This window comes from Canis lupus, chromosome 27 (genome assembly GCF_011100685.1).
Source record: "Canis lupus familiaris isolate Mischka breed German Shepherd chromosome 27, alternate assembly UU_Cfam_GSD_1.0, whole genome shotgun sequence".
NCBI classification, from domain to species: domain Eukaryota; kingdom Metazoa; phylum Chordata; class Mammalia; order Carnivora; family Canidae; genus Canis; species Canis lupus.
The window spans coordinates 41,820,589-41,838,139 of record NC_049248.1 but is presented as its reverse complement, the minus strand read 5'-3'; the positions used below and the strand labels follow the sequence as shown (position 1 = coordinate 41,838,139).

The 17,551-nt window shown below is 55.9% G+C and overlaps 1 protein-coding gene across 2 annotated transcripts in view; it reads left to right on the top strand.

Annotated features, from left to right (window-relative positions):
- Positions 1-16,752, top strand: part of FAIM2 (Fas apoptotic inhibitory molecule 2) — a 33,167-nt gene extending 16,415 nt beyond the window's left edge. For both annotated transcript variants that reach the window (XM_038577609.1, XM_038577610.1), the window contains 2 exons: positions 681-734; positions 13,189-16,752. In XM_038577609.1, coding sequence (XP_038433537.1) covers positions 681-734; positions 13,189-13,338 — 204 coding nt within the window. In that variant the 3' untranslated portion in view covers positions 13,339-16,752. The remainder of the gene's footprint in view (positions 1-680; positions 735-13,188) is intronic.
- Positions 16,753-17,551: the final 799 nt, after the last annotated feature.

Here is a 17,551-nt window from a genome sequence, read left to right as displayed (position 1 = left end):
CAGGTCGGGCTAATAGGGTGCTTGTGTTTCCAAGAATCTTCTGGGGGTAGGCCGTGTGGAGGGTGCATGACTGAAACTTGAAGGTTTTCCACACCCACCTGGGTGCCCTGAGACCTGGGGGAGCCAGGGTTGGGCAGGGCGCTGTGCCAGTCTCTGTCAGCAACCCCCTGCAGCCGGCACGGACTCCAGAGGACCACCTCCCCCCCCACACACACATCTGAGCCCCCTGCTGCTTCAAGCAAAGCTGGGCAGTCCCCCCACAGAGGAACACACAGACCCCACACAGGACAGGGATGGGTTCGCACAGCAGGGAGGTAGCAGCCCAAAGCCAGGCTCAGGCCGAGGGTGACAGGGGTCCAACTGGATGAGTCTCCCTCATCCAGCCTGAGCCTGGGATGGTGCGTGCAGGGCACAAGTACCAATGGACTGGGAACTCCCCTGCCAGTCCCTCCACAATCACTGTCATCCTGGGGCTCCCCAGACCCCCCCTGAGCACACGGAGAATCGAGGACCCCTCTCTGACCTGGGGCTTCTTAGGGACTGCGGGGGAGGCATGGGGGTGCTGTGAGAGACGGAATCCACTAGGGAGGTCTTGCTGTATTCACTGGCCTCTGGACAAAGCAGGACCTCCCTGCCCCTTCACCCCTGCCACCCTGACTCCTTTCCTGCCTGCCCCACAGGTGCCCTGGCTCCATGCAGTGTATGCCGTGCTGGGAGCAGGCGTGTTTACGTTGGTGAGTGTGGCTCCCTGGAGATCCCCCCCCCCCCCCCCGCCTTCTCGGCCTCTGATCACCTCCCCAGGTCCCTCCACTGTCCCTGTCTTCCTCATAGTCCTCCTCCCTGACACCCCAGGAAGCTCCCGTGGGCGGTCAGGGCTCAGTGCCGCATTCAGGGCTTCTCTGGGCAGGGGAGGAGGAAGTTCGTAACAACGGGATGAGGCCTTTAGACAGAGCTGAGGAGAGGCGGCCCTAGCTCGTGGGGAGGGCCCGTGCTGCTTGTGAGGGTGGGAGAATGAGGGTGCCCTGGCCGCGGGGACTAAGTTAGTCATTGCTCTCTTAGGGGTAATCCGGGAAGGCTTCTTGGAGTCAGGGAGATTCCAAGTGTGAGAGATGCACTTAGCTCAAGCTTGTTCTTGGTTGTTCTCACCGAACTGAGAGCGTTGATGACCACGGTGGTGATAACCGTAATAGCTAATATTTACTGAGCACTCCCCTTCCCCGCACCCCCCTACCCCGTCCCCAGCAAGCTCTCCATGTGCATTTAATCCTCACCGTAACTCTATAAAATAGGTTCTATAGTTGTCAGATTCAGATGAGGAACCTGAAGCTCAGAGACTAAATGACTTGCCCAAGTTCACGCGGCATCCTAGGAAGTGGAGGGCCAGACCGGACACCCGGATGGCCTGGCTCCAGAGCCCCGCTCTGGGCATGAGGCCACATGGGGAGTGGCAAAGGGTGGCTGGAAGTAGGTGCCCGGGAGACAGGAAGAAGCCAGGGGCAGACGTCTGCCTGGAGCAGCCCACCGCAGGCCCTTTGCTCAGATGGGCTCCAAGCACCTGAATGTCTGATGGTGCCCCAGGCCCCACACAGGTGGGCAAGCTCATCTTGGTGACATCTTCTCAGGGAGCCTACAAGGTGAACATCCACCGCCAGCAGGAGCGGTGACCTGACCCTCCTGTCCCTCACTGGAATGTTTGGCTCAACTCAGTCTGGCCCGAGTTCTAGGCTTATTCACAGGTTCCACCGGCTTGTGGGTGACAGCCTGGGGAAGACATGGAAGACCGGAACTATGAGCAGATGTTTTGGGGGGTGCGGATTAGGAATGGGTGGTGGTGGTAGATGCATCATTCATTTCCACAGGTCTTTGTTGAGCATCTACTATGTGTGAGGTGCTAGGCTCTGTGTCCAGGGTGCCACGGTCAACGGGAGGAGCACAGTGCATGGCACATCATGGCATTCAGTAAAATATTGGCAGAATGAGTAAAGATGACCTTCAGGCTTGGAACTTGAGTCTGGAAGGGACTGAAAAGGGATCTAGTGAAACTCCAAGCCCTTCTTCCCCTAGAGATGAGAAAGCTGGACCAGAAAAAAGTTAGATGACTTGTCTCATTTCCTGCCAAGATAAGGGCATATCAACTAAGCGTGGCCGTGGTCAAGACTAAGGTTGACCAGTCTCTCCCTGTTCACCCAGAACTTTCCCCATTTGAGCACTGAAAGTCCCACTTCTTGAGGGAAGCTCTAAATCCTGGGCAAAGCGGGAAGGTCAGTCACCATATAGCACTAACTTCTCTTGGCTCCTGCACCAACGCTCTTTCCCTCAGGCAGGAGCTACTTAAAGCGAATTGCTGTGAAGGGGATGGGGTAGGGACTAGGGCCAGGAGGGAAGAAACAGGGTCACGCTGGGAGGCCTCAGAGGGCAGCATTTGCCAGGGACAAACGGAAGAAGAGGAGTCCATATGCAGGGCAGAGTGAGAGGTAGGTGAGCATCAGTGGAGGGTTGGGAAGTTTACTTGGCATCGTGTGGATCAGGTCACGGCTAGTATGTCAGCTAAGCGGGAAGGCCGTACCTACAAGTAGGGCTGGATGAACAGTAATCCCTTAAATTTGTTTAATAATCCTTTGTGTTATTAGAATAATAAAAATAATCCCAACCGTCTGTTCCACCCTTTACATTTTACAAAACACTTTCACACCTATGATCTCGTTGGATCTCCACCACAACCCAGGGTGGGAGGCAGTGCTGATGTTATAGGACCTGCTTTCCACATCTGGAGCCCTGGGGTGTTGAGGGCTGGCACAGAGTCCCACTGCCAGTAAGGGGCAGATTTAGGACAGGACCCCGGTGTACTGTGCCCAGGCTGGTATCATTTCCAGCACCCCTGGGGTCCCCCTCAAAGAAGACAACTCCAAGCTTGGAGTTGGGAAGAAGCTGGAAAGTTCTCCCCAGGAATCCCTCTGCTCCCGCCCCCACCAGCTCTGCCCTCTGGATTACTCCTACCAGCATGGAAACAGGCTATAATTTCTCCCATCTGGAAACACACACACACACACACACACACACACACACACACACACACCAGCCTTGACCCACATCTCCTTCTAGCACCCCCAGTTAGAGCAAAAAGCTCTAATAAGGGAATCTATACTGACTACAGGCTCCCCTGAAAGTAGACCGTTCCTATGAAACCTTTCATAAGCTGGAAATGGCTTAAAGTGAAGCAGCAATTACCATTAATTTATGTGGAAGAGATTTTGAGGGTCCCAGACCCGAAAAATAACCTCTCAGGTTTTTCTGCTATGTTAGGACATGTTTTGCTGACCTTATGCACAAAATAAATAGAGATAAAACACAGGGGCTTGCAGACACAGCTCAAAGCTGTAGCGGTTCGAGGCCGAGATGCTGGATATTGTTCCCAGGCAAGGAGCTTGGGGGGGGCCACTCGTTGCTTGGCGGTGCACGGTGCCTCTGTAACAGCTCACTGCAAAGCAAATGCTGAATGCTACGTTGGTGTTTTTATAAAAGTGAAAATCCGCATTGGATTTCTTCAGGTTAGGGAAAGCAGGTACTACTGCAGGTCTTTCGTAAAAATGAAATGGTATAGCTTGAATTTTTGAAAAGCGGGGGTACGTGTATTTCCTTTTCATCTCCTCCCAATCCTTCTCCAATTCTCTAAACTCTCTTAATGCTCTCACCAGAGTCAGCGACAGGCTCCCAGTTACTAAACCCAGAGGTCATCTCCCAGCCCTCCCCTTGCCAGCCTCAGCCTCTTTGATACAGTTGCTCATTCCTCCATCCAGAAGCATCTTCTTCCCGGCATGTTGGCCACCAGCTGGCCTGTATTCCTCTCACCCCCCTGCTCACACTGAATGCCGTAGGGCCATCAGCTCCTCTCTCTCTCCGCTCACTCCCTAAGGGATCTCAGACTGTCTCAAGGCTTCGGATACCATCTTTAATCCTGATGGCCCTAAAACTGACCTCCAGCCCAGAATTCCAGACTAGAATCTCCAGTTGCCAACTCAACACCCCTCATTTGGAAACCTGTGAAGCGCCCCAAACCGATTATATACAAAACTGAGCAGCTGCTCTCTCCCTGAACCCCTGCCTCTCCCGTAGCTCCCCCTTCTGTGTAAATGGCAGCTCCATCCTTCCAGCTGCTCAGGCCAAACGCCCTGCTGACAGCCTCCACTCCTCCGCTCTCTTCACACCCACGTCTGGCCCCGCAGCAAGTTCTGTTGGCTCCACCTTCCAGCCAGAATCTGACCACTTGTCTCCACCTGCATGGCTACTCCCCAGCCCGTGTCCCGAATTGCTGTTGTGGCCTCCCCAGGTGCAGGCCCCACAGCCAGTGCTCAGTGCAGCAGCTGGGGTGACTCTGTTAAGTGTGAGTGGGGTCAGATCATGCCCCTGCTTGGCCTCCAGGGCACCACCCAGGCCTGCAGGCCCCCCACTGACCTCATCTCCTCCCATGCCCGCCCCGCCTCCCCCCCAGCCTGCAACCCTGCCCCAGCCATGTAGGTGGGCCTCCTTGCTGCCCGTGACCGCCGGGCTCACTCCAGCCCAGCACATCTGCAGCTGCAGCTGAGCCACCTGTCCCCTCGGACCCACTCACAGCCCTCTGTGTGTCCCCGCCTTCGAGTGTTCACTTCACTTACAATCCTATGTGACTGAGCATGCACACACGCCCACACGTGCACACACTCACACGCTCCCTACTCCTCTTCCCTGCTTTGTTCCTCGCCATGGCACTTCTCATCCTCTGACATACTATTATATTTTTGTGATTTGTTGATTGTCCCCCTGCAGCAGGATGTAAGTTCCTTGATTGGCAGGGATTTGGGATCTGGCTCCCTCTTCGCTGCAGCCCCAGGATCTGACATAGTCCCCGGCACCTAGTAGGCACCCCCTTGATGTTTATGGGATGGAGGGATGCCTGAGAGGCACGGCCAAGGGGCCAGGGCGGGCTGAGGTGCTGGTCAGAGCAGCGCAAAGACAGCCTCAGTTGCACAGTGAGTCACAGGGGAGGAGGAACCACAGCGCCTCATTACCAGTTAATGTCTCATTAGGAGAGGACACACTGACAGGCCCTGGCTCCTCCTGCAGATTATGTAAACAATGGTCAGGAGCACAGTATGAACCCCTAGCTCCATCCCCTGCCCTTGTTCACCGGGGTCACCAGGAGGGAAGACATGCCACAGGTCCCCTGGGCCCCCTGGGGCAGGAAAGAGCTGGGCAGGGGGCTGGATTCATTCTCCTCCCACCTCTGAGTTTCAGGGGGACAGAGACCATCAGAGGCCCAGCCCTGAAAGAGGTATCTCTGGGCCTTTCCATTAACCCAACTCTGAACGTCCTCAGTTTGACCCTGCTTCCTGGGTCATTTCTGTCCTATGGGAGCTGCGGTCCCCTAGCCTCTTCATCTGCACCCCACCCCCCCAGGCCTCTCCCACCCCAGCCTTCGGAGAATTCTCGGCACTATGACAGGCCCTCCCAGCATTGCAGCTAGAGTGACAAGACAGCGCCCAGAGCATCCCTGCCCAGCTGCAGCCAGGAGGATGTGTGAAACAGGGGAGAAGCATCAGAGGAGGTCCCAGACCCCCAGTGAGGAGCCACCCCCCCCCAGTCTTCCCAACCTGGGCCTTGGAAGGGCTGTTAGAATCTAATGGTTTCCTTTCCTAGAGACCCTAGCCCCTCCCTGATAGTCTCCGTCATCTGTGAGGGCGGGGCCCCCAGCTGGACAAGGCTAAGCTGGGGTGGGGGGAGCCCAGGCCTCTTAGGGCTGAGGTCCAGCCTCGAGGAACTGGCCCCTCCTAGGCCTCACCTGTCTAGCCTTGGCACATTCTCAGGAGGCTTTGGATTTTCTGCCTCACCCCTATCTCATACCCCCCGCTGCGCACCGGACCCAAATGTCAGTAGAAGCGGGTGAGTCAGCCCACAGGGACCTCACGGTGGCCTCAGCCTCCTCACCCCTCTCGTGCCCTCTCCTTGGGTGCTTTCCTGTAGAAACTCATGGAAGGTTAGGCCGGGGAGCATGAAGACTTGGCTGAATGGAATGATGGGGCAACATGCAGGGACTGGGATAGAGCAGGACGGTCGAGGCAGGGGAGACGGAGAGAGCAGGTCGGGCCAAGGACTTGGCCAGCAGATTCCCCACCGTGGCTGAGCCTCTGTGCTTATGTGGCTCTACCTCAGAGCCCGTCTTTCTTTGGGACGCTAAGGTCTCCCAGCCACCTAAATCGGGACGCCAAGCCAGGAGACTTAGAGAAGAAAGTAGGACTTTAGAAATCAGGTGACAAGCCCAATAGGAACAGAGCTTTCCCCTGTCCAGCCTGGCCAGTTTGGGGACCTCAGAAAACATCACAGTCCCTGTGTTTTAAGGAAGGTTACCAAGAAGCTGTGTGGCTAGGCCAGAGCAGAGAGACCAGTTAGGAGGCCGCTGCACAGTCCCAGAGTCCGCGACAGGGTGGCGGGACGAAGGTGTGCGGGTCAGTACGGGATGCTTCAGGCCTGATGGTGTTTGGATGGTTGAAGCTTAGGTAGGAAGATGCTTCGTTTGGAGAGGTGCTGGGCCTGCAACCCCGGGTGTTGCCCCCGACCTTGGGGGAGACGCATGAGCCCTCGGTCCCGAGCCCCTGGCCGAGACTCCGGGTCCTCGGAGCTGGCGTGGACCTACTTGCGCCGAGGCCTCGGGAGAGCACGCGCCCGCCCGCATATCCTCCCACATAACCACCCCCCAGACACCCCGCGCACCGCGCACGTGTCGCACACCCGCAGGCACACGGGGTGAGCTGCCAAAGCTGGACGGAGGCCCCATTCCGTAGCTCTCAGCCCAGCATTCTTTCAACTTGACCTCCTTGTCCATTTGTCAGGGAAAATAGAGGCCAGAGGGGTCCCCAGATGGACTCTGTCCACGGCGGGACCCAGAGAGGCTCTCCGCCGCAGAACAGGCCTCTCGCAGTTACTTCCATCCAGCCCCACGGACAGTCTGTTCCCTGTGTCCCCGTGACTGGCCTAGGCCAGCCCCGCGGCGTCCGGAGGACTCTGGACGGAGACCCCTGTTTGTCCCCCCGCCCCCCCTTGCTTTTCTAGTCAGGGCCCAGGCTTCCTCCCGAGTAGACGCTTTGAAAAGCAGACGTGGCTACACAAACCCGAGGCGGGGCGTGATTTTACTGTAGACTTCGTGCATTTCGTTCAGGAGCTCCAGGCTCTTGCCTCGGTTTTTGACACGAGCCTGAAAGAGCCTCTCTGTTCGGCCTCCCAGCCTCCCAGCCTCCCAGCCTCCGGCCACCAAACCAGCCCCAACGCCCCGCCCGAGCCTCCTCTGAGCCCCCCAGAAGTGGAGTGCAGCTGGGGGTGGGGGGTGCCGGGTGACGGCTCCCTCAGGGGGAAAGCACACTAGAGGGCCCCCTCCCGGGACTCTCCCCAGTTTCACTTCCTCAGGCGCTAATCCTCCGCAACCAACGCCCTGCTCACAGCTGGCCCTTCACCCAGAACACCTGGACCCGGGAAGGTGAGAGAAGCCCCCTCCCAGCCCCCAGGGGCGGCTCCGAGTTCCCGCAGGGAGCAGGGCCGAGGCGCAGCTCCCTCCCAGGCCGGGGAAGGGAGGAGTCCCCGGCCTCGCACCCAGAGCAGAGCCAGGAGGTGCTGTCCCAAGGCCCCCCTCCTGCTGTCACCCCAGCAGGGAGCTCTCCGGTGGCCACATGCGCTCTACCCAAACAATTTTCAAGGGCTAGCTCATCCTCCCACCCCTGTGACCTTGGGCAAGTTACTTCTCTGTGCCTCAGGTTGCTTCATCTTTCAAATGGGCTGATGTGGATCTTTCCGCAAAGCTGCGGTAAGAATGAGATACGATACGAAAGGACAACCGAGAACAGCCTGGCACCAGGAACTCGGTCCTTTCTAGACTACCAAGGTAGCTTTCGCCCTTATTGTAAATGCTAACCTTGTAACGCAGAGCACCAAAGTTTGGAGCAGAGTACTTGGGTTCACATCCATTCTCTGCCACGTTCCAGCTGCGTGGACTGATAAAATCATGTAACCTCTCGGTGCTTCCGTCTCCTTATCTCTAACATGCAGATACTAATAGCACCCACCTTGTTAGATCGTTGTGACTTGCAAGTGAATTAATATATGCAAAGCACTTAGAAAGTGCCTGGCACATCATCAATCAATAAGATCACCTGTTAGCAGTAGTCAGGTTGTAAGATTTGAACCCAGGTCTGCAGGACTTCCCAGCCTGAGTGTTCTTTTTTTTTTTTTTTTTAAGATTTTATTTTATTTATTTATTCATGAGAGACACAGAGAAAGAGGCAGGCAGAGACATAGGCGGAGGGAGAAGCAGGCTCCATGCAGGGAGCCTGATGTGGGACTCGATCCCGGGACCTGGGGTCACGCCCTGAGCCGAAGGCAGATGCTCAACCACTGAGCCACCCAGGCATCCCCCCAGTCCGAGTGTTCTTAAGCACTGTATTACGCCCGTGCCCGTCCTCAGGGGACCACACGTGGGCTGTTTCACACACTTTCATACGTGGCTCCCCTTCCCCCTGGGGCAGGCTTTCTGGCTCACGTACCGCCCAGACCCTGCTCCTCCAGGGGCCGCCTGGAGGTGCTTCCCAGAACTCAGGGCTGCTGTGCCATTGAAACTTGGGACATTCAGGCCAGTGAAGGCGACTGTCTTCGATTGGCACCGGGCAACAGTGGACCCCAGGTCTCCACTCGTCGCCTCTCCTCCGCATCCCTACTCCCTCACACGTCCTGCATCTTAAGGCTGGCAGCCTCTTCCTATAGAGTCCCCCAAGCCCAGGCTCCCGCTCTAGGCCCGAAAGCGGTGTTTGAGATCCCCCCCACCCCACCCCCAGGAAGCCTGCAGGGCTCTTGGCCTTGAGCTCGGTTTGGGCCTCTCTTCCCATCTCTTCCAGCCTTCTACACACACACACACACACATGCCCCAAAGCAGTGTCATGTGGTGGAAGGAGAATGAGATTTGAAGTCTGTCCTCTTGGCTGGGTGAAGTGGGCACGCACACTCTGTGTGCCCCAAACTCAGCTTCACGATGCACGTGACAATGGAACACGTGTCCTAGAGGTTTATGTGAGGATTCAATGAAAAGATTCCACCAACTCTTTTTGTGTGAGTTATTTTAATCCTTCCTTTAAAGTTTTCTAATTAAATAATATACGAATACATTGATTCATATATTTCAGTTTTTTAAATCTTACATAATACAGATAAAGCAAATGTCATTTGCATGTCCTTCGCACCTCCCTCCGTAGTGAGTGCTGTGGTCAATTGTCTCTCCTTCCAGACCTTTCTATATGCATTTTATAGGTATTTGCTATATAGGCTTTTGTGACATAGGTTCGTGTGTGGGTTTTTTTTTTTTTTTTGTCGTTGCTATAAAAATGGGATTTTATGATGTAGATTTTTCTGCAGCTTGTTCTTTTTCTCATAATAGCATGTTTCAGCGATGTTTCTGCCTCAGTACTGCTGCCCACAGGTTATTTAAGCATCCTCTCATTGAGCGTTTGGGGTTTTCAGGACTTCATTGTTAGAACCCGCACTGCTGTAAGTGGCCTTGGGTATGCTGCTCTGCACACTCACGCTGGCATTTCTGTAGGATGGACACGGTCCATGTGTTTTTTGTTGTTGTTTTTTGTGGGGTTTTTTTTTTTTTTTTTTTTGGTGCTGATTCAACACATTGTAACCCCAGCTTTTTGTATTCAGTGCCTATTTATTGATGGCTCTGAGCTGGCCTCTCCATGCATGGCTCCCCCAGTGCCTCTCAGCCTCACCTCTGGGAGGACAACAGACATTAGCCTGGGTCCTGGACATGGCAGGGTCGGGCCAACCATGTGGCCGGGGGCCCTTAACCAGGCTCAGCCTGGCCAACAGAGTGGACAAGGAAAGTTTACCTTTGGTGCCTCTGCCCTACGTGCACGCCTCCTGCCCCTGCAAGCCCACTCTACCTACTTCTTGATCAAAATAGGAGACAGATGATCTGTCTGGTTCCAGAGAAATGACCATCAGCAAGCCACTCGCTTGCTCAGAGACTCCTCGTACGTGAAATAGCGATAACGATACCCAGCCCCTATGAGGTGAGATGAGATGAAGGATTACTGTGTGAAAGGGCCACTCAGATGTGAGTTGGTAGCCTCCTAATCCCCCTCTGCTTCTCGCCCCGTCCCGCGCCCTCCTCCTGCAGGTCTCCTGTTCAGCTGGCTACCAACCCCACTACCTGTGTCCTTTCAGGTGTGAGCCGTTAACCCAGCCATTAGCCTTCAACTAAGATCTTTGCTGCCCAGATGTCAACTATGACCAAGACAGCTGCTCTCAACCAAGACGTTAGTTAACAATGCTCCCCATAACCCAAGATTGTCGAGTTACTTTCTAATGCCGTGAGTGCGTGCTCATAATGTAGTCCCTGATAACCTGCTTTCATTAGACCGCCAGCTGTTTGAAGGCAAGCTCCCCGGAACATAGTAGGTGCTCAAGAAATACCGCTGGGACTAAATGAATGAAAAGCCTTCTGACTGACTCGCAGGCGTGGGGCTGCGGTGATGGGTGGTACCAGGCAGTAGAATTGAAATCCGGGGCAGGCTTTCCCAGGCCGCACCACGTCGATAAGCATCCCTGGCCACAGGCCAAGGGCAGGGGCAGAAATCATCTCATTCCTCTTTCCTGCAAGAGCAAAGCCTGCTGGCTGCTCTAGGAGGCCTCCTGGCTGGGTGCTCCTTGGAGGAGCCACCCCTAGACTTGGTCAGGTCCAAGCCTTCTAGGTCGAGAGATTCAATTTCATTAGCTCAGCCAGGGGTGACCGGGCTCTGAGAAATCAACGAAGCAAGCCACTGATTGATAAGCCAGATCAGCAATTTATTAACTTCTGCTGGCAGCATGACCGCTAAGCAGCCTGCAGCTCTCAGGTCGCTGCCCCTCCTTGCTCCTTCTCTCCGGAGAGGGAGAACTTAGTGGGAATCCAAACCGAAATCAGCAGGAGCAGAGCGGCAAGAAGCGACACCACACTGAAGGTGATGGTGGGTGACGCCGCACGCACTGTCATGTGTTTGCCCTCAAAACCGCAGCACCGCGTGGTCGTTAGGACTGTCCCATTTTATAGATGAGCACACTGAGGACAGCCGGGTGAGGACTCCCGAGATACGAACCAGCACGCAGTGCCGTGCTCTCAGGCACCCTTCCCGTCCTGCTGCCGAGCGCAGGGAGCCTGACACGCTCTGCACAGGGCCCCTCAGCCCCGGCTGGGACCCTCCTTTCCTTCTGTTGAGGCCACATAGCGTCCCCTAGTAACATATCCGCCTCCTCGACGGGCCGCCGGGGACACCTGGGTCTCGGCAGCAGCATATGACACGTTCTCAAGGGGGTTCCTCTCCTCCTGCAGAAAATAACTGTAAACCCACATCAGCGGCCAGTGGTCATTCGGTTCTTACCACGTGTCGGGCACCAGGCCAGGCGCTCTGCACACGTCCTCATTCTTGCAACGTCAGGAGGCAAGCACAGCCATCTCCCTCTTACGGATGGGGACTCAGGCTCAGGGAGACTGCCTTAAGCCGGGGTCCCGGAGCTAGCGAGGAGCAGACTTGAGGCTGCAGTTCACGTCGGGCTGACTTTCAAGCCGGGGTTCATAAATACCCCCACCTCCCCACCTTCCAGGGTGTCATGCCTTGAGGTCCCACGTGCCGGAGATGCTCCTTACTGGAGCCTCGGGCCCCTGGGCTCCGGTCCCTTCCCCTCCAACCCCTTGCCCCACTGCTGCGGCCACACTGAATTCCTCACTCTTCACACCGTGGCCTGCACCTCCCTGGGCCTTTCCAGTCTAGCAAACTCTTACTCATCCTTCAGGCCCCAGCTAAAATGTCACCCCTCCTGGGCTACCTTCCTCCTGCTTAGCCAGCCCTAATCATGGCATTTACTAAGTTTTAATGTCATCATCGGTAAGTGTTCCCCCACGAAGCGGTGAGCCCCGGAAGGCAGGCGTGGCCCGGTGTTGTCTCTGCCAGCAGGTCACCGGCACCAGCTCGTGCCCCATACATATTTATTGCATAACGAATGTTCCAGGGGACCGAAGGTACACAGGTCTTCCACACACAAGGGACGGAGGAGCTGGGCACAGCCCAGTTAACAAGAATGTGCGTGGATTTAAAGAATTCCAATCCACGGGGGCCCAGTGGCTCATAACCTTTGAGACACTGGTGGAACCTTTGGCCTTCTCCCCGAAAACTACACCATGCCCGTGAAGTGTCAGATGCTGCTGCTAGGGGGTTCTGCTACCTCTGCTTGGACCCCAGAGAATAAGTGGGAGCAGGAGTCAGTGTAGACAGAAGGAAGGCCTGGTCGGTAGGGGGCAGCGGGGTGGCAGAGAGGAGCCACCTCTAAGCGGATACCTGTTCATAGTCCATTAGGCCAAGAAGGTGCCCTGGGAAGAAAGTATTTCTGGCAGGGGACACACTAACCCTGGTGATGCTCAGAAACCGCAGAGCAGAATGGCTAAGCGTGGCGCCTGTGGAGCCAGCCTGCTCAGGTTCAAATCCCAGCTTTGCCACTTCCCAGCTCTGTAACCCTGGGCAGGAACTTAGCATCTCTGGGCCTCGGTTTCCTCCAGGAATCATCCCTACTCAAGGGCTGGTAATAGGACGAGGTGGGCTGATGTCTGAAAAACACAGCATCAGTGCCTATTCTCTGCTCACCATTACACGAAGCATCTGTTCATCTTCTAAGAGCAGCGCCCTGAGGCGATGTTGAGAAGACTAGGCCTCGGCTCAAAGGTCCCCTCCTCCAGGAAGCCTTCCTTAGCTCCCTGCGACACTCACATAGGTCAAGTTCCTCATCATCAGCCACCTTGCTGGGACACTCCGCATTTCTCTTTGGTTTAATTCCTATTAAGCATTACTTCCACTCCAGACTCTAAGGCCGGGATCTTATCTGTCTTGTTCTTTACTATTTCCCTGTGCTTGGCACCTAGTAGGTGCTTGGAGAGATTGGTATTCATTAGGGAGGGAACGTGTTGGGGATGTTCCAGATCCCGGACTGTTCCAGGAGGGTCACTGGGCAGCCACGCAGCAGATGATGGGAGCGAAATTGGGGGGGGGGGGGGGGCGGAGCTTGGGAGGGCCCCCTGGAACCCCTTGGTCAGTGTCACAGTGACCGGACCTTCTAACTTCTCTCTTTTCCCTCTTCCCTCAGTTCCTGGCATTTGACACCCAGTTGCTGATGGGTAACCGACGCCACTCACTGAGCCCTGAGGAGTATATTTTTGGAGCCCTCAACATTTACCTGGACATCATCTACATCTTCACCTTCTTCCTGCAGCTTTTTGGCACCAACCGGGATTGAAGAGCCTTCCTTCCTTCTTTCCTGCTTTCCAAGAATGTCCCCTTGCTGGTCCTCTGACCCTCCCTGTACTCCTGCAAGCCCAGATATAAAACTAGCTGCCAGCCTGTCCTTTGGCCTCCCCTCAGCCCCATGCTCATCCTCGCCCTCTGCAGCTTGTACCCCACCATTAGGGGCCCCGTGGACCCGAGGTGACACGCCCCCTATGCTGCCCCTTCCCCCTACTTCCACTCCCAAAGTGGACAGTCAAGGCTGGAGGCTCCCCTGGATTTGAGGACCCAAGGGACAAGTGGGAAGAGCCCGGCAGGATTCCAGATGTGGGAAAGAGACCCCAGAATGCCTAGCTGAGGGCCATGCCACCGAGGTTCCTCCTATGGCTGCCATAGCTGTGTGACCTTGGGGCACACTGTCCTATGTCAAATCCACCCTTCTGTTCTTCCAAATCAGGCATTGACGCTATAGAGGAGGTGGGAGGAAGCTGGGGCGGGGAGGCAGGAGGCTGCTCTGCAGGTGGGAGAATGTGGGTGGACAGAATGGCCGTCCCAGCTGCTCCTCCTCTCAGCTTTGAGACTAGCAGCTTGTTCTAGGCGCTTGAGCCCTGGGGCCAAGGGCAATGGGAGAGGCACAGGAAGCCATCTGCACTTGCCTTGGTTTACCCTCCTGGGTCATGACAGAGCACTGTTGGAGCAGGAGGCTGGGGACAAGGGGTGCTGCTCCTAAGTGGGGACCCCCCGGGCTGTAAGGAGGTGGAAGGTGGGAACAGGAGCCCCTGGGAGGCGTGGGCTCTGTAGTAGCACCGATTCACCCAGACTTGCATCTCCCTGGGGAGTGTTTACTGTTGGCAGGACTGACCTCTCACCCTCTTCTCTGGCCCCCCCAGGTGGTCCCCCACCATAGATCTGGGGCTGAGTGGAGCGCTGAGGAGAGGGTTATACCAGCTGCTGAACCAGCCCCCTGGGAGAGACTCCTGCCCTGCCCTGAGGCCTCTCTGCACTTCTTATTTCCTAATCGCCCCCCCATCGGCTGCTGCCATGTGTGGGCTTATCCCCAAGCCAGGCCTCCCGAGGCCTCAGTTGGCAGCGCCCATATCCCCCACCCACCCCCACCCGGGCTCCTCTAGCCACTCACCCCAGAGTCCTAAGCCCCCTCCATCCCTTATCTCCTTATCTCTCCAATTTGGAAGCTGTTCAGCTGATGCTAACAGCCAGAGCCGGTCCCTCCGGCTGGTCCCATGTGATGAGGTCGGGTCTCCTTATCAGCCTCCAGGCAGCCTGAGAGCTGAGATCTCGGGCAGGGTGTGCGTCAGCCACCCAGTCCCCTGCAGGCCCTGCTGGGGAGGGGACCAGGGGGCCACACCTGGGGGAAGTGTGTAGCTGGCACCTCCAGGCCAACTCTGGGCCAGTGGAAAGTTACTGGGTGGAGTCAGGGAGGTTCAGATACCTGGACCTTCCCTTGGCCTCTCCGTCAGGGGCTTACCTCACTCCCTGTGCTGGGGGCTCTGTTTGCTCTTGGAGAGAGTGACTAGGTACGTCATCAATCTGTTTTGACTCTTCCTTCTCCACCCTCCCTATTTTCAGCTTTCATGAAATATTACAGAAGCATTTGAAATTTTGTTCCACCTTGGGTCTTTGAGGAAAGAGGGAGCCAAGAACCGATGGTGGTGCTTGTGGATGAGACAAAGGCAACCCGGAGCATGGCTGGATGCCTACTGTGTGCTGGTCTACATGAATCCATGAAAGCAGCCCTGGGGAAAGCTGAGGTGGTTGAGGGGATCGGGAACAAAACCAAGGTTATAGAGCTGACCTACTAGGTTGGGGCTAGAATGAAACTGAGTGGTCAGGCCAGACAGCTCCCGATGTCCCTGGAGATCCGTTGTCCCTGGTGTCACCCCTGGCCTCCTGCCCTGCCCACCCCACCAGCTACCACCACCAAATTTTGTACTCTGTCATTTCCACCTTCTAGACCCAAGCTGGGACACAGGATTCTGGTGTCTGATTCCCAGCCTCACTGCGGATGGGCTCGTGGTATTAAGTTGGGATTAGTTTCCTATCAGCAAGCGGGGAGAGGCGCCAGAGCATTTATTTCCACTGACTTCATTACCCAGTTGCCACCTTTCCTCCAACGACCCTTCACTTCCTCTCCTAACCTCTGGTCCCAGTTCCAAAAGGGGTCACTCCCTTACTCCTTACCCTGCTGTTCTCAGCCTGGGCCTTGGTCATGCTTCCCAGAATCCTCTTGTCTAAATCTTCCTCTTCCTAGGACAGTTTATGCAGAAATAGGATTGAGAAGCTTATCCAAGGTGGAGCTCCAAAAGCTTGGGGGAGGAGGTAAGCCCTCAGCAACAAACAACAGGACCGGGCAACTTGGCATTCTCAGGGCAGAGTGCGTACCCTGCTCTGGGTCCTGTGAGGGATCCGGGACACACTGAGCCAGCAGCAGAGCCAGGGCTCAGGGCCCTCTGTTCCACCCACATTGAGGCCAGAAGGAGCCCCAGAAACACCTGGCTGGGCCTTCGAAGGAGGAAGGGCGGAGGAGCAGGAATGCAGGATTAGGAGAAACCGAGAAATCGAAGCTGAGCAGGTGCTGCAATCTGCAGAGGAGGAGAGCCTGTTGGCCCCTCACATTTTTGGCAGGGGTGGGGCTGGGCCCAGGAAGGGGTAGGTTGGATTTTATAGAGCTTGAGGCAGCCGGGAATCTGACCATCTGTGATGTGAGGTCAGAGGTTTCCTGCCAAGAGGAAGACAGATCAAGAGATCCTCTCCTGGGATTGCAGCTGGGGTCCCAGGAGGCACGTGGAATTCCCCAGACTCCTGCCCCAATTCCCAGGCACGTGTGTGACTCTGGTGTTGCCTGAGGAAGCCCCAGGAATCGTGATTCTTCCTCCCAGGGGAGTCAGGATCCAACAGATACCCTTATTTCAAAAGCCTCCGCCTCTGCCTCTCCCTCCTTGGCCCTCCCGGGGCAGGTCCAGGACCTGTCAGGTGTCCCCGTGGGCTGGCTTCACACAAGCACTTTGCCTCCCCTCCGTGGCCGCCTGAGGAAAGGCAGGGCCTGGTTCTGCAGGCAGGAAGCAGAAGGGCTGTATGGCCTGATGTTTCAGGCAGGATTCCGCTTTCATTCTGGACTCTTCCCAGATCTCCCCAGACCTCCCGCATCAGCAGCCTCCGATGGTTCCCTTTAGTTCATCCGTTGCCACAGCTCGGGGAAACACTGTTCACCTGTCTGCTGGGAACCACCTGCCCTGCCCAGCCCCTGAGCTTTCCCCCAAGTGACAGGGCAGAGACAGACCTACCGCCAGACGCAGCCTCTGGCCTCAGCTCCTCCAAGTCACCCAGGGTCCGCGCCTGTTCCCTTTCCTGGCCTCACCTTCCCGGCCCGTGACTGACAGGAGATAAGAATAAAATTATGACACCTGCACCGTTTCTGCCTTTTGTGTGTTCCCTCAGATGGCCGGGGGAGTGTGTGTGTAAGGTCTAACTCTGATTCCGTGTGAAAGGTTCGCACCAGAGCTGTTTCTCCCAGCATGGCTAAGTGTGAATTAAATCTCCACACTTATCTTGATGTGGAAAAGAAACACCGGTCCTCCTGTCGATATATGCCCTTTGCAGAGGCTCTTTGGATGCCTGTACCTGTCACAGCCCTGCTGGAGGTGCCTCCCGATAGGGGGCCTTCCAGGGAAGCCTTTGTGTGTCATTCTGTTAGAGAGTCGACCTTAGGGGCACCTGAGTGGCTCAGTCCATCGGGCATCTGCCTTCGGCTCAGGTCATGATCTCAGGGTCCTGGGATCCAGACCCACATTGGGCTCCCTGCTCAGTGGGGAGTCTGCTTCTCCCTCTGCCTCTGCTCCTCCCACCACTCATGCACTTGCTCTCTCTCTCTCTCTCTCTCTCTCTCTCCTCTCACTCTCAAATAAATGAAAAGAAAGAAGGAAAGAAGTTTTCCTTATTTTGACCCAAGATCTGTATCCCTAGAAGGAAAGCCTATGTTGTAGCTGGAGGGATGCCCAAGAACTGCAGCTTTGAGGGTCACCTCTCCCATGAAGCCTTTCTCAATCCTTCCCCCCATGTGCCCTGGTCACCCCCTCCTCAGAGTCCCCCACCTGGTACCACCCTCGCTGCATTTTAACCTCTCCTCCTGTCTCCTACGACACTTGAGCTCCTTGAACGCATGGACTGTGTGTCTTGTTCACCCTTGAATTCATAGGACTTATGGCAAA